The sequence below is a fragment of the Falco peregrinus genome, chromosome 6, assembly GCF_023634155.1.
Source record: "Falco peregrinus isolate bFalPer1 chromosome 6, bFalPer1.pri, whole genome shotgun sequence".
Taxonomy (NCBI): domain Eukaryota; kingdom Metazoa; phylum Chordata; class Aves; order Falconiformes; family Falconidae; genus Falco; species Falco peregrinus.
This window is the reverse complement of record NC_073726.1, coordinates 23,662,927-23,684,006: the sequence shown is the minus strand read 5'-3', so window position 1 is coordinate 23,684,006 and position 21,080 is coordinate 23,662,927. Positions and strand designations below refer to the sequence as shown.

General features: G+C 43.8%; 1 protein-coding gene across 1 annotated transcript in view; it reads left to right on the top strand.

Annotated features, from left to right (window-relative positions):
* The window catches only part of ELAPOR2 (endosome-lysosome associated apoptosis and autophagy regulator family member 2), a 103,752-nt gene that overhangs the window by 48,734 nt on the left and 33,938 nt on the right, over positions 1-21,080 (top strand). Inside the window, exons 2-4 of the mRNA XM_055809065.1 lie at positions 4,101-4,221; positions 19,878-20,073; positions 20,683-20,830. Of these exons, the coding sequence (XP_055665040.1) occupies positions 4,101-4,221; positions 19,878-20,073; positions 20,683-20,830 (465 nt within the window). The remainder of the gene's footprint in view (positions 1-4,100; positions 4,222-19,877; positions 20,074-20,682; positions 20,831-21,080) is intronic.

Here is a 21,080-nt window from a genome sequence, read left to right as displayed (position 1 = left end):
CTGTAATGGATTTGATGGATGTACCACTCAATGGATAAGGAATTGGCTGGAGGGTCACAGTCAAAGAATTGTGGTCAATGGCTCAATGTCCAGGTGGAGACCAGTGATGAGTGGTGTTGCTCAGGGGTCTGTATTAGGACCAGTATTGTTTAACATCTTTGCTGGGGACAGGGACGATGGGATCCTCAGCAAGTTTGTGGATGACACCAAGCTGCCTGGTATGGTTGATACTCTAGAGGGAAGGGGTGCCATCCAAAGGGACCTTGACAGCCTCTGTGAACCTCGTGAAGTTCAACAAGCCCGAGTGGAAGGTCCTACACCTGGATCAAGGTCATCCAAAATACGGATATAGGCTCGTCAATGAGTGGATTGAGAGCAGCTCTGTGGAGAAGGACTTGGAGGTACTGGTAGATGAAAAACTGAATATGAGCTGGCAATGTGCACTAGCAGCCCAGAAAGCCAATCCCATCCTGGGCTGCATCAAAAGGAGTGTGGCCAGCAGATCAAGAGAGGTGATTCTGCCCCTCTACTCAGCTCTGGTGAGAACCCACCTGCAGTACTGCCTCCAGCTCTGGGGCCTCCAGCATAAGAAAGACATGGACCTGCTCAAGTAGGTCCAAAGGAGGACCACAAGGATGCTCAGGGAGCTGGAGCACCTCTTCTATGAGGCTAGGCTGGGAGAGTTGGGGTGATTCAGCCTGGAGCAGAGAAGGCTCCAGGGAGACCTTGGAGCAACTCCCAGTACCTAAAGGGGCCGGCAAGAAAGCTGGGGAGGGACGTTTTACAGGGGCCTGCAGCGACAGGACAAGGGGGAATGGCTTTAACCTGAAAGAGGGGAGATTTAGATTGGATACTGGGAAGAAATTCTTTACTGTGAGGGTGGCAGTGAGGCGCTGGCAGAGGCTGCCCAGAGCAGCTGTGGGTGCCCCATCCCTGGGGGTGCTCAAGGCCAGGTTGGACAGGGCTGGGAGCAACCTGGTCTAGTGGAAGTGTCCCTGCCCATAGCAAGGGGGCTGGAACTAAATGGTCCTTAAGGTCCCTTCCAACCCAAACCATTCTATGAGCTGGCAGAGATTTTTTGAGTTATGCATGTGTGCCCAAGGACAGAAATCAATTTGCAGAGTCTTCATTACAGTCAATTACCAGAGGAACAACCAAGTCTGTGGACTGTTTTTCAGCAATAAAGTTGATTTGAAGGTCAGATAGAAAACAAAAAAAACCAAAACAAAACACCAAAACACCAACAAAAAAAATCCGCCAATTCCATAAAAGAACTGAGCACAATAGTGAAAAAAGTGATGGAAAGAGACTATGTAAGAACTCTAGTTCTGCTGTGTAACTTTCCCTGTGAGTCCTGGGACTCCTCTGTGGACATGGCTCGCTGCATACAGGGCTGGGGTGGTCAGAGGGAAGAACAGCTCTCCAGAAACATCATCTGACTGGTTACAGCTGGAGAGATTTCCATGGAGGGATGAAACAGGAGAGATGGAGACCTGATTCTTCTTGAACTTGGAAAGAGCTTTTTCTTTATAATTTCAGTTACTGTCCTGAGTTTTGAATGTCTGGTGATAGCTGACAATCAGACGACCATTAAAGGAGATGATTCTGCACTGCATGGTGTGTCCCTCACAGCTGCACCACTTCTGAGACCCCCTCTGGCTGCACGCTGGCTAGACATCCCTGGCTAGACATCCCTGAAGTGTGTTTTGATAGGGTAGCTGTGAAAGCAATCTGGATTTTTAACACCAAACTGCTCATTATAATTTTTTGACCTGATATGAAACAGAAAAGAGATCTGAACATGAGTCAGATTCAGAGCATTTCAATACCCTTTGCTTCACTCAAGTCTTGCATATTTAATTTAATAGATCATTTTTTTCTTATGTGATGTGAACTATGAGATAGGTCTATTACAGATGTTTATGTATTCTGGTTGCCTTATAGGCAGATTTCATACTAAGATAATAAGGACTGTTTTTTTTCTGTTCCTTGAAGGCTGTATAATGAGATGGAAGGTGGAAAATGCATACTTTAACTGAGTATATTTGTAGAATTGAGTGTGGTGCATTGGATTTCATGTGTGGCTCTGGGTTTGATAGTATCTTCTTATGCCTTGGTTTATTTTTGAGACAAATAGTTTTCCTTTCCATTGTTCTGTTAGTTAGGTTTCTAAACCATAGGTTGAGCCACAAAGGCATTTATTGAACCCTGAAAACCTTAATTTCAGAGAAATCAGAATAGTTTTTGCATTCAGATGCAAAATAGCAAAGGTGTTAATGATATTTATTTCAAACTTTATTAATATCTGAATGTCTCTGGAGACCTGTGGTAACAGTAGGAGAAGTATTAAACTCAGTATTGTTTGTGTTTCTACAAGTAAATAAGGAGGATTGCAAGTTGTCTTCTTGTGAGTCAGTTGAATATTTGCATGGATTAGCTAATCTGTACCAGAGACAGCATGGACTGACTGTCATCCACCTGATTCCCCTTCTTCTCCATCATGTGGGATGTCGGCACTGCAAGGGGTCAGGTCATAGAAAGAGCAGGAAAAGATTGCCCCCAAAATAATCCTCATGTGCACAAAGTACCTCCTCCTAGGGGAGCATAGCTTGGGGACAGATGTCTGCAGTCACAGTGTCACAGATCTTTAAGAAGGCAGATATATGCTGCCTCGTGGGTGGGTTTTGCACCAGTGAGAGAGAGCTACACCAGCTAAGGAGCTCTTCTGGGTGTCTCTCAGGCTGTGGACGCGACCACTGCCTTCCTCCTCCTTGTTTCATGGCCTGTCCTGCCAGGAGAAGCCAGCTAAATTGAAAAGAACCAATGAAACTTTATGGATCCACTGCACCAGTTTGCCCTAAAGCTGCATAAATGTCAAGTCTGCAGCTAAAGCTCTGATCCCGTTTTCCCCAGTCCCATGATTTTGTGTGTTATTTTTATGGGCCATGCAGGGCCATGCAGTGTTGGAGGTGCGGTTCTGCTGAGAGAATAGAGAAGTCTTCATCCAAACCAAGTGGCTGATCTCCCTCTGTAGCCAGTGGAGAGAAAGAAGTGTTTTGAGCACTTGTGTTATCTCCTCATCCCTTCTGCAGCAGGTGTCAAAAATAGTTTTCCCTTTATTGACTGCAAAGGGAGCTGGAGGTGGCCTTGCCCATGTGGAGACGTCTCATGGAGCTTGCTTGTATGTGTAATTTTAATATAGGTCTGTTCCTTCTGAAGGAAGTTATACACTAATTCTGCCAGCTTCACCCAAACTCCCGCTTGATACCAAGCTGGTTCAAGAACAAGGTGTTATTGAGGTTTATTTTAATAGTAAAATTTTGGGCTATGAATTTGGAAACAAAGCTACAAAGGCAAAACTAAAAATGCAACTAGATGTGACTCTAGATTGTATGTGGGATCTGATTCAACATTACTGTTAAGATAAATAGCTAATATTCTTTAACGTTAGGAAGTTTCTTACCACTTTTCACTTAGACTACTCATGGCTGATCTCAGCCACAGAGACCATGGGGCTGATGTCCCTTTGCACTGTCATTCTGCCTTGAGGTATTCCTCAGAGCCAACCCTGCATGGCATTTTCAGAGGTATCCCAAGATTGGGTTTATCTCCCCTAATTTGTCTGGGCTTCCTCTGAAATCAGTGAAGAGGCACTCCCAGAAGGTGACTGTTCCCATCCATCTTAGACATCCGACCCAACAGGGGAGAGGTATGGCTTTCTCCTGCTCCATTGACCAATGAGGAAGCCTGGGTGGTTGCTGTAGATCAGATATCGTGACAGCCAGAAGTTTGGGATCTGTCCTACTCTGAGAGACTAGGAAAAAAATTCTAGTGGAATCTGTGTCCTGTCTCTCAAGTGCTTTTGCAAATCCCCCCTTCTGCCTTAACATTTGCGCTGCACAGCACCCGATGTGCTTTGTGCTTGCTCTGTGATGATACGCAGTGATCATCAAAGCTGTGAGAGTTCTGCACAGTATGTTCCACACCAGCTACTTCCTTTCTGGTTTAATTATAACTCAGTTTGCTAATCCCGGTCTTGATTAATGAGCTTAATATGCAAATGTTATGATGAAACTGAACCTCTTTGTAATTGCTTGCAGACAGATTACCACTTCGAGTACACAGAGTGCGACAGCAGTGGCTCCAGATGGAGGGTGGCTGTCCCAAATCCATCGGTGGAATGCTCTGGACTACCCGACCCGGTGAAAGGGAAGGAATGCAGTATGTTGGCACTTTTCATTTTACAGACCATTACTAGCTGTTTGTGCTATTGACCCTGGCAGGGCTTCTTAGCTTTGTCACTGATGTGCTGAGTGTCCCTGCATTGGTCCTTCCCCTCCAGTCCTTCCTCATCTCTTGAAGTGGTGGAGCAGGAGTTGTCTTTGCAGCATAGTTGTATAGCTCAGTATCTCATACCCTTGTATGCTCATTTATGGACAAGGCACATCTGTTACAACACCCCTTGAAGAGATGTTGTTGCTTGTCCTGAGCTGCCATACTCTAAGTTCTGTGGCTCTCCAGTTCATTTGTAGCTGCATTGGCCAAAATGGTGACCAGGAGTAGCTAAATTATATTTGCATAGTGTCCACATTCTTATTACCTGCATTATTTAGCTATTTGTAAGCTGAATGCATAAGTAAAGACTTTTACATGTCTTATTTACCTGAGTTATTATCATGGTGAAGATTTCACATGCTATTTATCTCTGAATTTATTTTTAACAGCTAAGAGTGTTCTCGTATCACTTGGTCCCGCGGGTTTTTTTGAAATGTTACATTTCTTTGCATCTGGGGACATACGCGAACTGCTACTCTACAAATAAGTTTGAACTGTTCCCTCATTGTTTTGTAGCTTCCGAGGCTGAATGCTCTTTCCCATCACACTTTCTTGCTCTAGCAATTCTCTCCACGAAAGATCCTGGCAGTGCTTTACTTTCTCAGTAATTTGAATCGTGGGTATAAATTATTGCATCTGACAAACAGGATGAACAACAGCAACATGGTTTAGATTGGATATTAGGAAAATTTTTTTCACTGAAAGTGTGTAAAAGGCCTGGAACAGGCTGCCCCGGGAGGTGTGGATTCACCATCCCTGGAGGTGTTTAAAAAACAGGTAGATGTGGTTGGTGCTTAGGGACGTTACTTCAGTGGTAGACTTGGCAGTGCTGGGTTAACGGTTGGACTTGGTGATCTTCAAAGGTGTTTTCCAACCTAAATGATTCTGTTGATTCTATGATTCTATGAACATGCTTTCAGTTCTACTGTAGGAGAGGTGAGATTTACTCACTTCTGACTCTCCTCCTGTAAATGTTTATCGTTTATTTCTTTATGACATATGTTCCAGTTTGAGGCACATAAATGTTTTCTGTAGCAGCGTTGACCACGGAAGATTTCTGACTGCTTGCAAGCATCACTGGAGAAGTTGCCTGTGTCATTCCTGATATTCAGGTTTAGTTTCTGATGTTTTAAATGTGGAATCTCTGTATATCCTTAGGATGTATTTTTCAATTACAGAAACACAGGGCTGGGAAGTACCTCAGGTGATCTCATGTTTCATCCCCCAGCTCAGATAGCTATAGTAGCCGTGACTTTGTCATTCATAGCTGATATTTGGCTGGATTGTTTTCAGGGACCTCTGGTGATGAAAAGCCCAGAAGCTTTTCAGATATTTGCTCAACTATTTTGTTCTTTTCATTTTCCCTCCTGCTACAGCTTTTTCTGCTGTTGAATCTCCCTTGTTATACTTCAAGCCTGTTGCTTTTTGCTGTCTCCACTATAAAGAGGCAGATGGTGTTACCCCTTCTGCTGCACAACCACTTTTGGTGTACTGTGGACTGCATTGGCATAAATAATTTTTTCTGATATACAGTATTTCTTCTTTCATCTTGTGTTAAATGGTGTAAGGTCCATCAACCTTATACTCTCCTTGACTTTCTGCTACAGATTTTGACAAATGGTACACTTCTATCTGTATCTTCTCTTATTTGTGTGTCTTTTTGGTCTTAAATCAATTCCAATGAAAGTTCAACTGTTTTATAACAACAGATGGATCCCTGGCTTCTCCATATCTGGCCCCCTACTAGATGAGGGGAAAACTTTGGCCAGTAGATTGGCTGTGATATTATATACCAAAGTACAGGTTTCTGTTAAATACACTAGAAAACTCATCTTGGTAGATACCTCTTCTCCTTGTAGTGTTGCTGTAAAGTCCCATGGCAATTCAGCTGGTTTGAGAAGCAGTTGGATATTTGACTTTTTTTACTGAGCCCTTCAGATCTCATCTCTCTGGGCTCTTGGGAGCACAGTGGTGTTAATGGAGTTCTGTCTTTAGTAGTCTGTAGCAGATTGTCTGGTGTAGAGGAATGAAGCTGGGTTAATCAGCATTGATAATCTACAACTGTGGGTTTGCTTCAGGGGTGATGGGTTGGCCAATTTAGACAAGGTGCAGCTGTGGCTGGTTCTGTTAAGAGGCTGGGCAGCCAATGAAGAGAGTGCAGCCGAGGAAGAGAGAAGAAGCAGAAAGAAGAGAGAGAACATGTGCCCTGGATGAGGAGAGACTAGGAGAAGGCAGCAGAGGAACTGGCATGAAAAGTATGTTAGTATGAGATGGTAAAAAGACCTTGTTGCATCTGGCTAGTTTGGAGAGTGCTGTGACAATCTGGCTTCAGGAGATATCTGGCTGTATTCTGATGGCAGAAGTCATTTTAGGTTTCTCATCTCATAGTCTTTCACCTTTTGCTTTAAGAACAGCCAATCTTTCAGGCTGAAAACATGAATCTGTCAACAGCAGTCAATCACTGCAGGAATGTGTAATGAACACCCCCCACCCCCCCCTTCGGCTTGGCTAATGTGCTAGTATTTACCACAATATATTTGAACCAGTGGAGGGTTTGGCTGACAGTCAATTCTTCAATGGGTGGGGCATACCAGGAGAGGCAACTCTGGAAAAGTGTGTGCCCTCAAGTCCTTTAGAGTTTGCACATGGTGGTCTGTTGTTGATGATGACTTGTATTGAAAATGATGACAGGTAGACACCCCCTCAGTGACTCGCCATATCGTCTGAGCTGGTGGCTTCTCTCTCGCTTGACAACACACTAGCTGAACCAAGGATTGTCTTATACTAAAAGCACAGATTTCTGTAGCCTGAGGAGAATGAAAGGATCTGTATTTGGGGCTGCTACAACTCGTGTTCTCAGAGGATTGTGTACAGAGTGAGATTTGCACTGCAGGCTTGGCCAGGGGTTGCATGCGCATCTCACCAAGTCATTAATGACTCCTTGAAATGCCTGCCTTTTCTCATAGGCCTAGTGTTATTTTATCTTAAGGCCTATCAAGAAATACTGTAACAATGCCATATCCTTTGACATTTTACTGGACATTCTGCAAATTAATTAGATCCTCCTACATCTTGTGGATCCTACCCCATGCGAGAACACGTTGACACTGGGGCTCACCTTAATATTTGGTAGCATCCTGGGCTCCCTTAGGTATCTCTTTCAGTTCTTCAGCCTGAAGAGCCAAGGAACACAGCACAATTACCCCAGATAGGATGATTTCCAGCCTTGGAGATCTGTTATCTTCAGAAGTTTTGGTTGGTATCTACTAGTCCTTAGATACAGCGCAGTCAACTATGTCCTCTTAAAAAAAAGGGGTTGTGATTGTGTAGCAGGAAGAGTTCTTAGGGCTTTTTTTTAATCTCCTTGAGGTTGGCAGAACCCGTGGTTGTCCCTGGGGGTGGTTGGGACACAATGGATATGGAGGAATCTGGGTGAAAAAGTGAGTATTTTTGGGAATGTACCTGCCATGGCTGTTGACTTCACGATGTACTGTTTGCAGTTGTTTTCATCTATACAGATATGCCTGCCACTTGAGAATATCTGCTATTGATCTTTACTGCTCCCTGAAAACAGAAGCGACTTGCAGGCTGTCATTAATTTTGGATCCTGAGAATACTGCACCAGTCTCTCCGACTTCCAAATGCTCAGCAGTCATTCTCTTTAGATTGTGCCTGAACTAGGAATTTGAAAGATGGTATAACAATATGTTAAACGTCTCCAATCAGCTCTGTAAATATGTCTAGACTGTGGTCTCCAGTGGAGTGGAAAGACACTTGAGATTGCTAAAAATGTATTAGCTCAAGTGCTTCAAATATCTGGAACAATCTAACTGTGGTACCAGACCTTGGTTGGTGTCTCGAGATGTGCTTATTTTCAGGATGTGGTGTTTTTCTGCTTTTCGTTTGAATGAACCCATTTAAAGTTAGGTTAGGTACCTCTGTGCTCTGCTGCATTTTGAAGTGCACGCCGACCTGCAAAGCACAGCTGACTGTGACCTGCTGAGAGTGACTGCCAGCATTCCCCAAAATGGCTGTAGTTTCCAAAACGTGTCTGGATTTAGCCCTTTTTTTGAGACTTCAAAAACTTAATCAGCAAAGTTTACCTGCAGAGAAGACAGAGTCCTCTAAGAAATAGTCATGGGATTCAGAGTAGAAAGGACTGTCATATTTTGACAGCTTTATGCCCTAGTTATTAGAAGAAAGATTTTTTTTTTTTCCTTTATCTTGCCAGGAGCACAGGGTGGCGTGATGACCCACCTTCCTGTCCTGCTCCCCTCCCCATCTCTGTCATCCAGGTGGGAGGTAGGAAGAAGGAAGGAACCTCGCATGACAGGTGTTTGATGCTGGAGGAGGTCTGGCTATGCTGTGACGGCAGACAAGGGAAGGAAGGTGCAGGAACAGCTCTGCAGCACAGTAGCTCACTTACAGTGCACTGGGACAACATACCCCTTTTATATTCCACTCCCCTAGTATATTCCACTCCCCTCGTTTTTTTTCTGATCTCCTTGCCTTGTGGGGCTGGCTGCAGCCATCACTGCTTTCAGACCCCACATCAGGGTGTCAGCCTGCATTTTGCCGTTCAGTGTGGTGTGGTACCTCAATGCCTGCCCCATGGGGCTGGGCTGCTCTGGACAGGCCATGGCACGGCCATGCCAGGTTGCTTGGCCACCTTGCTCAGGCTTGAGCTCGTTCAGAGCTGAGTCTTATTTTTGATGCCTCCACGTCACAGTTGCAAGGCATCCTGCAGAGAGATGCATTGAAAGTGCATCAAACGCCTTTGCTAGGAAAACTGCAATATTTATTACACTTAAAGCTGCTTTGTGTGGCTCTCCTCTGCTTCCCATGTAAGATGTCCCCACCAGGCACCTTCTCTGTACTGTTTTGGAGGTGGGGTATGTCCATGGAGGCAAGGACTGTTGCACTGGTTGGTGGTGGACAGAGAACCTCCCTCAGCGAAATCCAGACCCCCGAATTGCTCCATTACTTCTTGACAGTGGGGAATGTGCTTAACTAATTTGGTCTCATTCATTTTTAATTACCACAGATCTCACTCTGATCTGCTCCTGAGTCATGATGGCATGAAGGAAATTTAGCTGATAAAGATCACTGCCATCAGGGCCCTTGCTTGGCTTTTGAAATGGAAAATATCTGTGGCAGTCAATGGGAGCTGTTTGCTTTTGGGGCTAAGCCCTTGCCTGCACCACCTTATGGTGGGCACCTCTGAAAATCCTTTGTTTTGGTGTGGGGGCTGGATGCTGTGACCTTCTTGGGCCCTGGCAGTAGGAGAAGGACTTGCCATCCTGCTCCCACTGACACACCGCCACAGTCTGTTTTGATGGCCACAGTCAGGCTTTTCTGCCAGCCTGACCATATTGCTGCACATTTTGCACTCAGATTAAAAGTCTGAATTTGGAACCTGCTTTCCTTCCAGGTCTCCTTTCCTTCCTCTCTTCTTCGTCTCCCTTCACTCAAATACAACCCAAATATCTGGTTCAGAGTGTGCCCTTGCTGTGCCCAGGTGCACTGATATGCTCCTCTCAGCAGTTTGAGACCAAAAAGGGCATAAAGGCTTCACATTTTGACCTCAAATTCTTTTTTTTTTATATTAACTCTTATTCCACAGAATATGGGTTATATTTTTTTGCCATCCTATACAAGATTTGTTTGCAACATTATCTCATAAATATCTGTTAATTTTAGTGGTGTTTTGTGCATAATGAAGAAACTATAGTGAGAATAATAGAGCAATTTCAAAAGGAGTTGAATTTGCCATGTTCGAGGGGAAAAAGTCCTGCTAGGTTCACTGTTATAGTCAGCGTCCAAATGCCAGTTACAATTATAATCAGCAAGATTTCTTAAGAAAGGAAACACAGAAGATATTGATAATATGGGAGAACTTGATCGAGTATGGTGCCGTGGAGTTAGTAATGGCTCTGCTTAGCAAACTCCAGCTTTACCTGGTGCCACTGATGCGGGAGCAACTTCTTTGAGATCAGAAATGTGCTCGGGTTTTCAGGTGAGGCTTGTGAGCCTGTGCCAAACGGTAAGCATGTGGAAAGCTCCGCTGACTTCAGAAAATAGACTGTCCTTAATTACAATGGACTTTACTGAGGCCTGAGAGCAAAATCTGTCCTGATTTATTGCTACTGAGTTGTGTCTGTTGAGTTTATTCTGGCTCCTGCAATCTACTCCTAGGATACCGCAGGAAGAGATATGGATCTTTCTGCTAATTGCAGTGCACTTTAGACACAATTAGGGCAAATGACCTTTTTCAGGCTTGTAGGTTTTGTAACACTTCAGACAATTCAAGTGATCTGCAGGAGTTTTAACTTTCCTGTTCTTAACAGAAAACTTAAATAAAAGGTTTGGGGTTTATGTTCTCTGGGTCTCTGGTAAGACTGAGTATCCCAAGCAGGTAAAAAGTGGGTCTGGCTCTAACTCCCTTGAGGTCAGTGGGCACCTGCAAATTTTATAACATATGGAGTATGCACGTACATATCTGTGCAGATGGATAATATAAAATGAATGTTACACGTCTGGCAAGGCCTGTGTGCTTGTATTACAGCATTGTGACATAAAATTTACATCTGTTCATTGTCAGCTAGATTTATATTCAGGCAAATTCTGTGCAGTCTTTGTGCTAAAAAATCGGTTATTCTGAAGTTTGTCTTAGAATTTTTAAATTTGGCTGGTGAAGACTTGAACATAGCAATAAGTTCCAGTAGTTTCTTTAATATTTACTGCACATGTGGTTGCGAATATACATACAAATGCTCCCATGAGGATTGTGCTTTTTTTTATTATACAGCACATTTATTTATGTTATCTCAAAATGGTTTGTTATGTAATCAAAAAAACTTTATTGTTGCCACAGCATCTTTGTCTTTGTATGTGAATGCATGGAAGAACTGGTTTTCATAGGGCTTAAATAAGTCCACAGTTGCGGCCTCTTGAAGCAAACATGTGAATCCTAACATCATCAGAGATTTTTTTCCCTTTTGTATTTACATTCACATTTACATTTACAATTTATTTATTACATCCACTGAGGGTTATTTTCTGGTCTCATTAATGGGCTTTGCAATGATTGGGATTTCTTTGTTTCAACTGAGGAGAGGAAGTGTGGCGGCATCAGCGTAGCCCTGAGGACTAGGCATGTATGCATTGCCATTTTTTTTCGTGGCTTGAAAGCAGTGGATCTTGTCTTCATCAGACCTGATGTACTAATATTTTTTTCATTTTCATTGTCATCCAGACATTGCTTCTTTGGGTGTCTACCTTGGAAGAAACAATGAGGTCAAGCTGTTAATGGCTGCTGGTGTTTAACTGTGTCATTTAGATCTGACATACGCACATAGATATACTTACATAAGGTGACAGATGCTGTTGGGTATCCTGGGCTGTAGGAAAATACCATTTTGAGAGAGCCTTAAAAAAATTATTCAGAAGATCTCCCCTTTTGTTCCTTCATCCTTAAGACTGCTCACTTAAATGGTATATGCTGGTCTCCTCCTTCATTTTGACTGACACCTTCCCCTCTCCCTTCTCTTTTGAATATGGCTCCCATGAAGCTGCCTGTAAATGTTTAAGAATCACATATGGAAGGTTGCTCTCTCAAATGTAAGCACCTAAAAATCGGGCATGAAATCCAGGGAATCTCAGAATTTCTTGATATACTTTAGATTTGGCCCTTGGTCTGTCACGTATTACCTAGCAAATAAGAATGTCTGACAGAGAAAACCACAATATAACTCTGTCTCTGGAGCGACCGCTGACGTGAACAGCAAGATATGCAAGAAGTAGATTTCAAAGTCATGATCTTTGCCAGTGCACTTTTGTGCCTATAGTGTGCAGGACTGGGCAGCTCATCTGTACCTGAGTCTCTTTCAAATCCCTAGGAAAAATTTTATGGCTTTTCTGAAAAGAAAAGAAAGGCTTATCCACTAGAGCACACTGGGGAGGGGACTAGCACACAGCAGTGGTGGCTGCTCTGAGGAACACTGTGAAGCTGAGGAATTAATGCAAGGCTGTCACATAGCAAAGGTGTTTAGGCAGTAGTGGTGTGCATGGCACACTTTGAGAGTCGCTACCAAGAGGCTGTGATTTAGCAAAACACTCAAGCAAATGTTTAATCCTATTCCTCCTAGAGCATCCCCGCTAATGCGTGTTCCTAACCCAAGTCAGGTAGGTGAGTGCTATTGATGGCATTGGGCTTCTCACTTAGACTGAGGCTCAAGGTTACATTTTGCCACGGCATTTCCATCTGGATGTTTTTGTAAAGTGTATTGTTTTCCTGAGAGATACCCCAGTTTTACAAGTAATTTTTCCAGATTTTTTTCCTCTGTGCATTAGCAATACACTGTCCTTGCAGGAAAAGTCCTATTGTTGGCTCTTTGAAGCACAGATTCTTTTAGGTGAGTCAGTAAAAAAGCAGAAGAGTTTGCACTGAACCCATGGAGTTTAATTCCTGTAGAAGAGTTACCAGGAACTACATGTTGATGTATATATTGAGACTTCCAAAAGAAAAGTTCGCCTTAGTGGTTTTGGTGATTTCTTCAACCTATTTGTGCACATGATGTAATTAAATAAGTTAAACACAGCTTCCTCTGAGTTGCCAACTTCTCTTTCAACAGGAGAGCAGCTGGCAAGACCTTGAGATTTGCTATGGGTTGGTAGAGGGATGAAAGGCAAGCACTCTGTGTGTGTCTGTGTGCATGCGTGCGCACACAGAGGACATCGCAAATGGCACTAAAAGGCATTTGCACCATCACTTTGGTTGGTGAGCAACCAAAATAAGCCTGATGGAGTCAGTGGGGCCTGGAGAGGTACTCACTCACCCCGAGGTATGTGGCCTGCCATTTCCAGTGCTGAGCCACTAGGATGGCTGTTGTAACCCTTGCAGCAAATGTGGTTGATAACCTCTTGGTGATGACTGCCTTCCTCCACTCTATGCTACGCTTCCATGAATTTGTTGACTACTTCCTTTCCAAAACCACAACTTTCAGTGTCCAAATGATGAAGTAAAAAGTGATAATAAAACTGTTCTATGTGCCAGGCCAGCTAGGGAAAACAGTACTGTTCCTGTCAAAGAGGTGAACTGGAAAAAGCATTGCTCTGTTTTGTAATTTCTTGAGTAAAAGGGAAAATTACTTACTCTTAAGAAAAGGAAGGCTCTCTTCCTTGGAAGGTACTCTTCCCCAAGTTACATCAGCTTTCAGTGTGATCACATTTCGAGCCTAAACAGCCTTGACAGACTTTTTTTTCTTATAATTAAGATTCAGTCTGGATCCTGGTAACACATTGGGGTATAATGACTGAAGAAAGCTAACATCAATTACTCACAGTCTATTGGAGAAGCCTTGTATAAATTATTCACGGAAGACACTCTGAAGCTGGCTGAGATTATAGGAAACATTAATAATGAAGCAATGATTTCCTCTCATCCTTTGGCTTTCTTTTTTTCTTTTCATCCTGTATTTTGGTTGGTCCTTGGTTCTGTGTTGTGCGGACCCTGATGTCCCACGGTATCACTAAACAGATGTTTCTGTGTGCTTGTCCTTGGCCACATCTTCTCCTCCAGGTTTGTGGCATGTGTCTGCTGAACCCAGCAGCTGTTCAGAGTGTGGTGCTGCCAACCTTATATTTCCTTTCTGAGCCACAGTCAGCCCAGACTGCCTGCAGGAGACAGCAGCGTCTCACCTAAATCCCAGGCAGCGGGGCTTTGGATGAACAACATGGGAATGGAGGGGGGAGGGATGGAAAGCCTGTGTTTGAGACCATTTTTCCTGGGTATTTTCACTGTTTTGGGTAGAAGTGCTCCATAGCTACCCCCTTCTAATGTTGTAATCTGGCAAAATCCAGTCCTGTTTCTTTTCTTAAATTGTAAAGTGTTGAGAGCCAGGAGGACACATGAAAGTGCACGTGCTCAGTGGCAACAGAATAAACAGAAGAGCTGAAATAGTTTCAGGTACAGTAAGTAAGAAACGTCTGGAGAAAAATGTCTGCTGAAGAGAGTGATAGAGGTGTAAGTAGTGGGTCCAAGTGGTGTGGGGTGGGAAGCTAGCTGAGAGAAGCTGTAAGACTGAGTGGCCAGGGCTGCATAAAGGAGGAAAGCAGTTGAATATATTACAGGTTTAGTGCTGGAGGATGCAGGGCATTGAGGCAGCTTTGATTAATCTTCTGGTGAAATCACAATTATTTTGATCCCTCTCACAGCACGGCAGTATCTGGGAGATATTCAACATGAGAAAACTCTCTAGATGATGATTTCAGACCTTAGGAGGAGTAAAGTAGTCATATACTTGTGAGGATCTACTCTGTTAGTCCAGCAGTGTTTGTGATAAGCCTGTCCTGACCCCCAGCATCAGAAAGTTAAGCAACGTGAGATTGTTAGGGTCAGTTACTAGAAGAGAAATGTGCCAACTAACATTGGTCCCTGCCCACCAAATTCACTGGGAAGGCCACAGTTGTACTAAAAAGCTGTACTAAAAAGCAAAACATGACCCTGGACCCTTGCAGTCGAAGGTCAAATGAGGCAAGCTTGTTTATGGTCTGCTTTGCCCTCTGGCAAGGTGTTTCCATGTCTGCAAAGTGACTGTAAAGTGCTATCAGATCTGCAAAGTGATCTACTGCAAGCACTCCTTGGAAGTGGTTACAGCAGGCAGGGCTCCTCCAGGGAAGTAAGATACCATCACTCTCAACATACAGGGTTTAAGAGGAGGGGGCATTGATTAGTATGGCCAGTTTGACCTCAGGGGCCATTAAAATGCATCCAGTTAGGTTGATGCTGATTATTTGTCTTTGGCGTGAGCTTTTCTTCCGTATGTTGTCCAGTTATGGTGTGAAGCACTTGAGAGACCAAGGCTCCATCACACACTGTGACAAATTGTTCCAGCAATCAGTCATTCTTCCTATGAAAAAATGTGTTATTTCCAATTTGAATTTGTCTGGGTTCAGCTTCCAGAGGTAGTTCTTCTTATGCAGTTTCCTGTTTGATTAAAAAGTCCAGTGGGATCCTGCATTTTCTCCCCCTGGAGATGCTTATATATTAATGAAGTTGACTCTCAATGTTCTTTTGATAAACTAAGTAGACTAAACACTTCAGAACTCTCACTGCAAGACATTACCCCCAATTTTAAAAGCGTTTAAAGTCCTTTTGTTTTGCATTGACCTCTTAAAAATGCAGAATCACAACTATATTCAGTATTAGAATGATCTTCTTGCCCATAATACACGTTTCATCCTACACATCTCTGCCTCCACCTCTAAATATATTGACAGATCTCACTTGTGCCTTTTTTACATGTCTTGACAGTGGAAGCTCTTGGTGAATGGTGGGTCTGCTCCAACCTTCAGGCTTGCTACTCTCTGGGGTACATTTCAGCCCCTTTCCTCCCTGCTCTGTGATGGTTTCCCACCAACAGCCCTGTCTGAGATCTCTTACTCAGGCAGTTCTTATGTGCCTTGCTGGTACTGTATGGTACTACCTTCTTCATCAGAATGACATGCAAAACTAAGTGTATTAGAAACCCTAAGCCTATTACGTCCACTCAGTCACCTTTATCAAGTGACTTGTAATGCTTTTAAAGAATGAAATGAGGTCTGTTTGACAAGACTTATATACAATCGTTTCTGTGGGTATTAGTACTGTAGCTCTTCTTAATTTTTTATTAAGTGAATCCAGCATCAGCTTTCTTGCATGCATGTATGAATGTGTGTGGCTTCCTATGGCAGTGCCTATCTAACAGTACTTTATGGCATGTTTTGTGAGCAGGACTGGTCACCTGTACAAACCACAACATATTTTTTTTCTTCTGTATTCATTTTAAGAGAGCTATAGCTACAAATCACCAATAACTGCTTCACTGGAGCTACTGAAGGCATCAATGTATCTAGCACCGCAGTATGCTGTCCTATTCCTAACTGCCTCTGGAAATGTTCTCCCAGTTTTAAAAATGCCCACGATGAGGCAAGTCATGAAATCTTTTAATGCGTTTCACAATTTTTTTCACAGAAAGAAAAAAGTTCAAATTCAGTCTTCACAATGTGCACTGCTCTGTGTAACTCAGTGTGTGGCACCCAAACTGATATTTGAAAGGTGTAACAGGAAAGTTTGCAGTCAGAGAGGGAGAGGGAATAGCGGTGTCCAAACAGGCTCAATAGTGTCAAATCTGGAAAAGATTTTCAGAATTGCCTACGTGATTTAGCAGCCTTAGTTCTGTTTTCTGAAACAGGGTAGGCATATAAGGAGTTATTCAATAGAGATGTTTTCTCTGAAAATTAGGTATCAAATGCTTAAAGAAATGGGCTCTGGGGCTGGGGGGAGATGGTGTTTCCAAAGCCTACCTCTGTCAGCCAGGAGATTTAATTTTTCCCCTGGACTCCAAAGCAAGAGGGAGGGTTTAGTGGAGGGCAAATCAGAGCACACACCTAAAATTTATGATTTAGATTCCTGAAACTTCACATTCCACCTTAACCTCCTACGTGGTGATGCTGCCCTTCCCGATGACAGCACCTTGCATGTGTCACCCTCATAAACACAGCAGTGCTGCAATAATGTCAAGCGGTCACTGGTCAGCGCTGGGTCTGTGCTCAGCTACGTCTTAGTGAGATAGAGCAGACATGAGCAAGGCGTAACTCTAGTGCCCTGGGATGGTTCATTTGTCTGTGCCCCGTCCCCCGGCAAGCACCTCCTGGCCCATCGTGGCAGACATCTGCTCTGCAGGGTCCTCCGGGCATGGCCACAGCCTGCCCTCCGAGTGCTGGGATGGGCTTCTGAACTGATGCTACTTAGTTGAAAGAGGGTTTGGCCTGGCTTTTGGTGTCCCCCTGTGCTGGAAGAGCAAGTTGTGGTACACTAGGAGAGATCATCATCACTGTACTCATAACGTGCTGTGTTTTCTCCCCATCCCCCTCCAGCCGCTCCTCACTGCCTGGAACGAGACCAAATGATGCATCTGTTCCAATGTCAAAAGTGGTGCATATTGCCACTAGCCGCATTCAGCCCCAAATTGAACCTGGCAAGCAGCTGGCATGCTCAGAGCTAGTTTGCTTGCAGTCGTATGTGTTTTGACGGGAAATGCTGCTGCCTTTGAAATATGATTCTTAAAAAAGGGAAAGAAGGTAATTCCCCACCTAAATAAGAGGAAGGGTCATCTCGCTCCTGGAAGGTGAGTGATGGATGGCAGTGTCCTGTGTGGCAGCTTGCCTTATCTCTTATACCCTTTTTTTTTCTTTAAAATTCTCAGGCTGCAAGGAGTTAAAAGATATTATTTCAACTAAAGCAGTAATCTCCATGCAGCCTCACTGCAATCGAAGAAGAGGCTCTGCTGCCTTCTGCATCTTCATTACAGCAGTGAATTGCTTGCAGTTACTGACTCCTTATTTGAAATTCACAAATCTGGAACATGTGGTTGAGCAGCACTTTCCATTTCTTGCTATTTAACTTCCTTAAAAAAAAAAAAAAAAAGGTGAAACCGTTAAAAGATTTGAATATGTCTTTACAGAGCTCATTTTTTTACTTCCCTTCCCGATGGCTTCTCTCTGCACCCTTGAAAAGAAAAAAATAAGGCAAGATTTAGTAATAATGCTAAAGCAATGAGACAGGACACCTCTACACATTTAAGGTGAAAAGCTGTACAAGGTGTGGTCTGAGTTCCAATGCACAGCAAGGTGCTGGCTACTTTTCTCTGGATCTCTGAGGAAAGCTGAGTGTCTGAGCCCAGCTGCTTGAGCATCCTATGGCTTGAGCTGAGGTTCCAGAGGCAGTCAGGTGGGATGTTAGTTGTACTGCTACATCATGTACCACTGCCTACAAAATCTCCTTGCCCCCACTGAGGGTGGATTTTTTACCTGTCTGTCAGTCTTTCACAGAAACCCATTACCACAGGATTTCCTTGTGTATGCCCACGCCATCACCTGTCCCTGTTAGGCTCCTGCCCGCTTTCCTTCTTAGTCCATCACCAGTGAGCGATGGGGTTAGAAAAGCAGATTTGTTGTCTTGAGGTCCACTGGTTCAAATTCAGAGAATGCTGATATGACCAAGAGGGAAAAATGACCCTTTGGCAGATCTTTCCATCAAAATGGACCTTTTATCTGCATTCCAGCGATGCCCATCAAGGACAATTACACAAAGAAATGTTGCGGGAGCTGGCACAGAAATGGGACCCTGAATTGTGGTTGTATTCAGGTGTCATGCAGCCATAACTTTATCAAAGTACTTACAATCAAGTTTTTCTGCAGTTAGATAAACACCAGAACACATATGGAACCGCATATGCTGGGACTTCAGCTGGCATCAGTGGTTTTGGGCCAGTGTCACTACTTTGGCTAGCAGTCTGGTCTCATTCTACAGTTTTTCAGACTAGGGAGCTTCCGTCTGTCAAAGCGAGTGTATGAGACATCTGTCACGGCACAACGTGGCATGCATGAAACAGGACAAAATCCCCACCATTTCTTGTGTGCATTGCACTGAATCCTGCTTTGGCTAGACTGGCACAGTTAAGTAAAAATCTACAAGCAACACAGGAGATATTGTGTGCTGTCAGAAAGCGCTCATTTGTTTTCCACCAGGATGTTCAGTCTCAGGACATGGTGCAGCATGGGGCTGGGGGAAAGTGGGATGCTCTGCCACTGAAATGAGCATAGACATGGGGCTCCATGGACATACAGGGCTTCAGCTGCTGTCCAGGTTTCCCCTGTATAATGGGAATATTCTTCCCTTTAGCAGATAGAGATGTGATCAGACTGGAGCAAGGGACATACAGTTACTTGGAGTAAATAATTTTGGAGACATCAGTAAAAAAACCCACTTTGTGACCATAGCTCCTGATATGTCCCCTAGTTACACATTTTTAGTGCTGTCTGTGCTGTACTGGCAACCAGTGCTTATTTTCTCAGCATGCTTAATATCAACCCAGTCAAAGATCCTCATTTGCTAGACATAGGCCCTTTGGTGATCTTTTCCAAGACCACTTGGTCTATCAGGCAAGATGTTCAAGGCTTTGTAGGCATCCATGTAGGGAGAAATGTGGAAAGATCCTTGGATTGGGTCTGCAACTCTCAGCCAAGGCTTGTAGTGTGCTGCTGTACACCCTTCTTAGCTACCATCCAGGTGGGTGAGATGAGTCTGCTCTGGCTCTCAAGTGCTGGTGATTTTAATTGAGTTCAAGGCGGGTGAGCAAGGGTAAGAAGGACTGTATTACAAGTCCTCATTTTTACAAATTGCTTTTGGACACAGTCTGTGGGTAGAGGTTTCATTTCTGAAATCTTGTTTTGCCAGCAGAGACAAACTGCAAATCAGGAGCCATCATCTGAGATTTGGTTTCAGTCCTGCCATGTCAGTGACAAAGCAGGCACTGGTGAACATCTCGATTCTGCAGTGCATGTTGGTAGTTCAGCTGTTGTATTCATGGGACTGGGGCATCCCTGTTTGGTTCCCTTTAGTGGCGGTTCACTCTAAACTAATTAAGAAGCAAAAAATTAATGGAAATTAATAGGGATTAAATTCTCTATTCATATGCTGGAAACAATTGCCTCCCCAGCTTTCTCCTGTGCCTCTGGTGAGTACCTGGAGATGAAGAACCAGGTGTGCAGCAAATGTGCAGAGGGGACCTATTCGCTGGGCAGCGGGATCAAGTTTGACGAGTGGGATGAGCTGCCGGCAGGATTCTCCAACGTAGCGACTTTCATGGACACAGCGGTTGGCTCGGCTGAGAATAAAGCCGACAGCTGTAACAAGTAAGAAGTTCTGTTTGCATTTGTGTTACGCAGCCATGGGCAAACCTGAGACAGCTCAGCAGCACAAAGCCAGAATGTCTGATCTAAGCTCTCCGGAAGGTAACCAGCCCTATCTGTGGCAAACAAGAGGGGCTGCAAGTCAGATTTGTAGTCACCTCTTTGCTGCCATCATGGTCTCCTCGAGCTCATCAGCAGCTAGTGAGTCTAAGACCAGCCTGGAGCTGCTCTGATTTGTAGCTGGAAAGCTCCAGGGTCATGGTATGGTAAACGTGGCTAAAAGGTACTTTCACAGCCTATTTAGAGACCCATGGTAGTCATAGAAGGCTGTTACTAATGGAAAGTATATTGAACCTATGTATAATAAACCTTTCCTGCATGGGCTGGGTCCTACATTTATAGCACCTTTCCCATGCATGGTTTTAATGAAAAACATTATATTTGCATGAAAAATAAATGGGAATCCAGTAATAAAATCATAAATTCACTGCAGTTAGCTACTGTGGGAATCTGGGTTCTTTATTTAGTAACGTGGTTTTGTATGGTAATGTAAGAAAAGTCTCCTCAGTGTCTGTGATCTCAGCTGAGGCTTCTTTTGTTTGTGTTCATCAGCTCTTCGTGGACGCCTCGAGGGAATTACATAGAGTCGAACAGGGACGATTGTACAGTTTCTCTCATCTATGCTGTGCACCTGAAGAAATCTGGTTCTGTCTTCTTCGAATACCAGTATATTGACAACAACATCTTCTTTGAATTTTTTGTAAGGCCTTTTGTATGGTGAATGCAACCTTATATTGGAGGAATTCCATCCAGATAAAGGCCATTAGAAAGAGCTTTTTTCCTCCCTTTACATTCCCTGTATGTCCATAGCTTGTTACTACTGAACAAGATAAAAAAAAATAATCCTATTCTCTTTCTGTCACTTATGCTGCCTTTTGGCATTTATTTCAGCTTCAAAACTCAGGCTAAACTGATCCTATCTACCATGCACTGGGATTTTTCCACTGGGG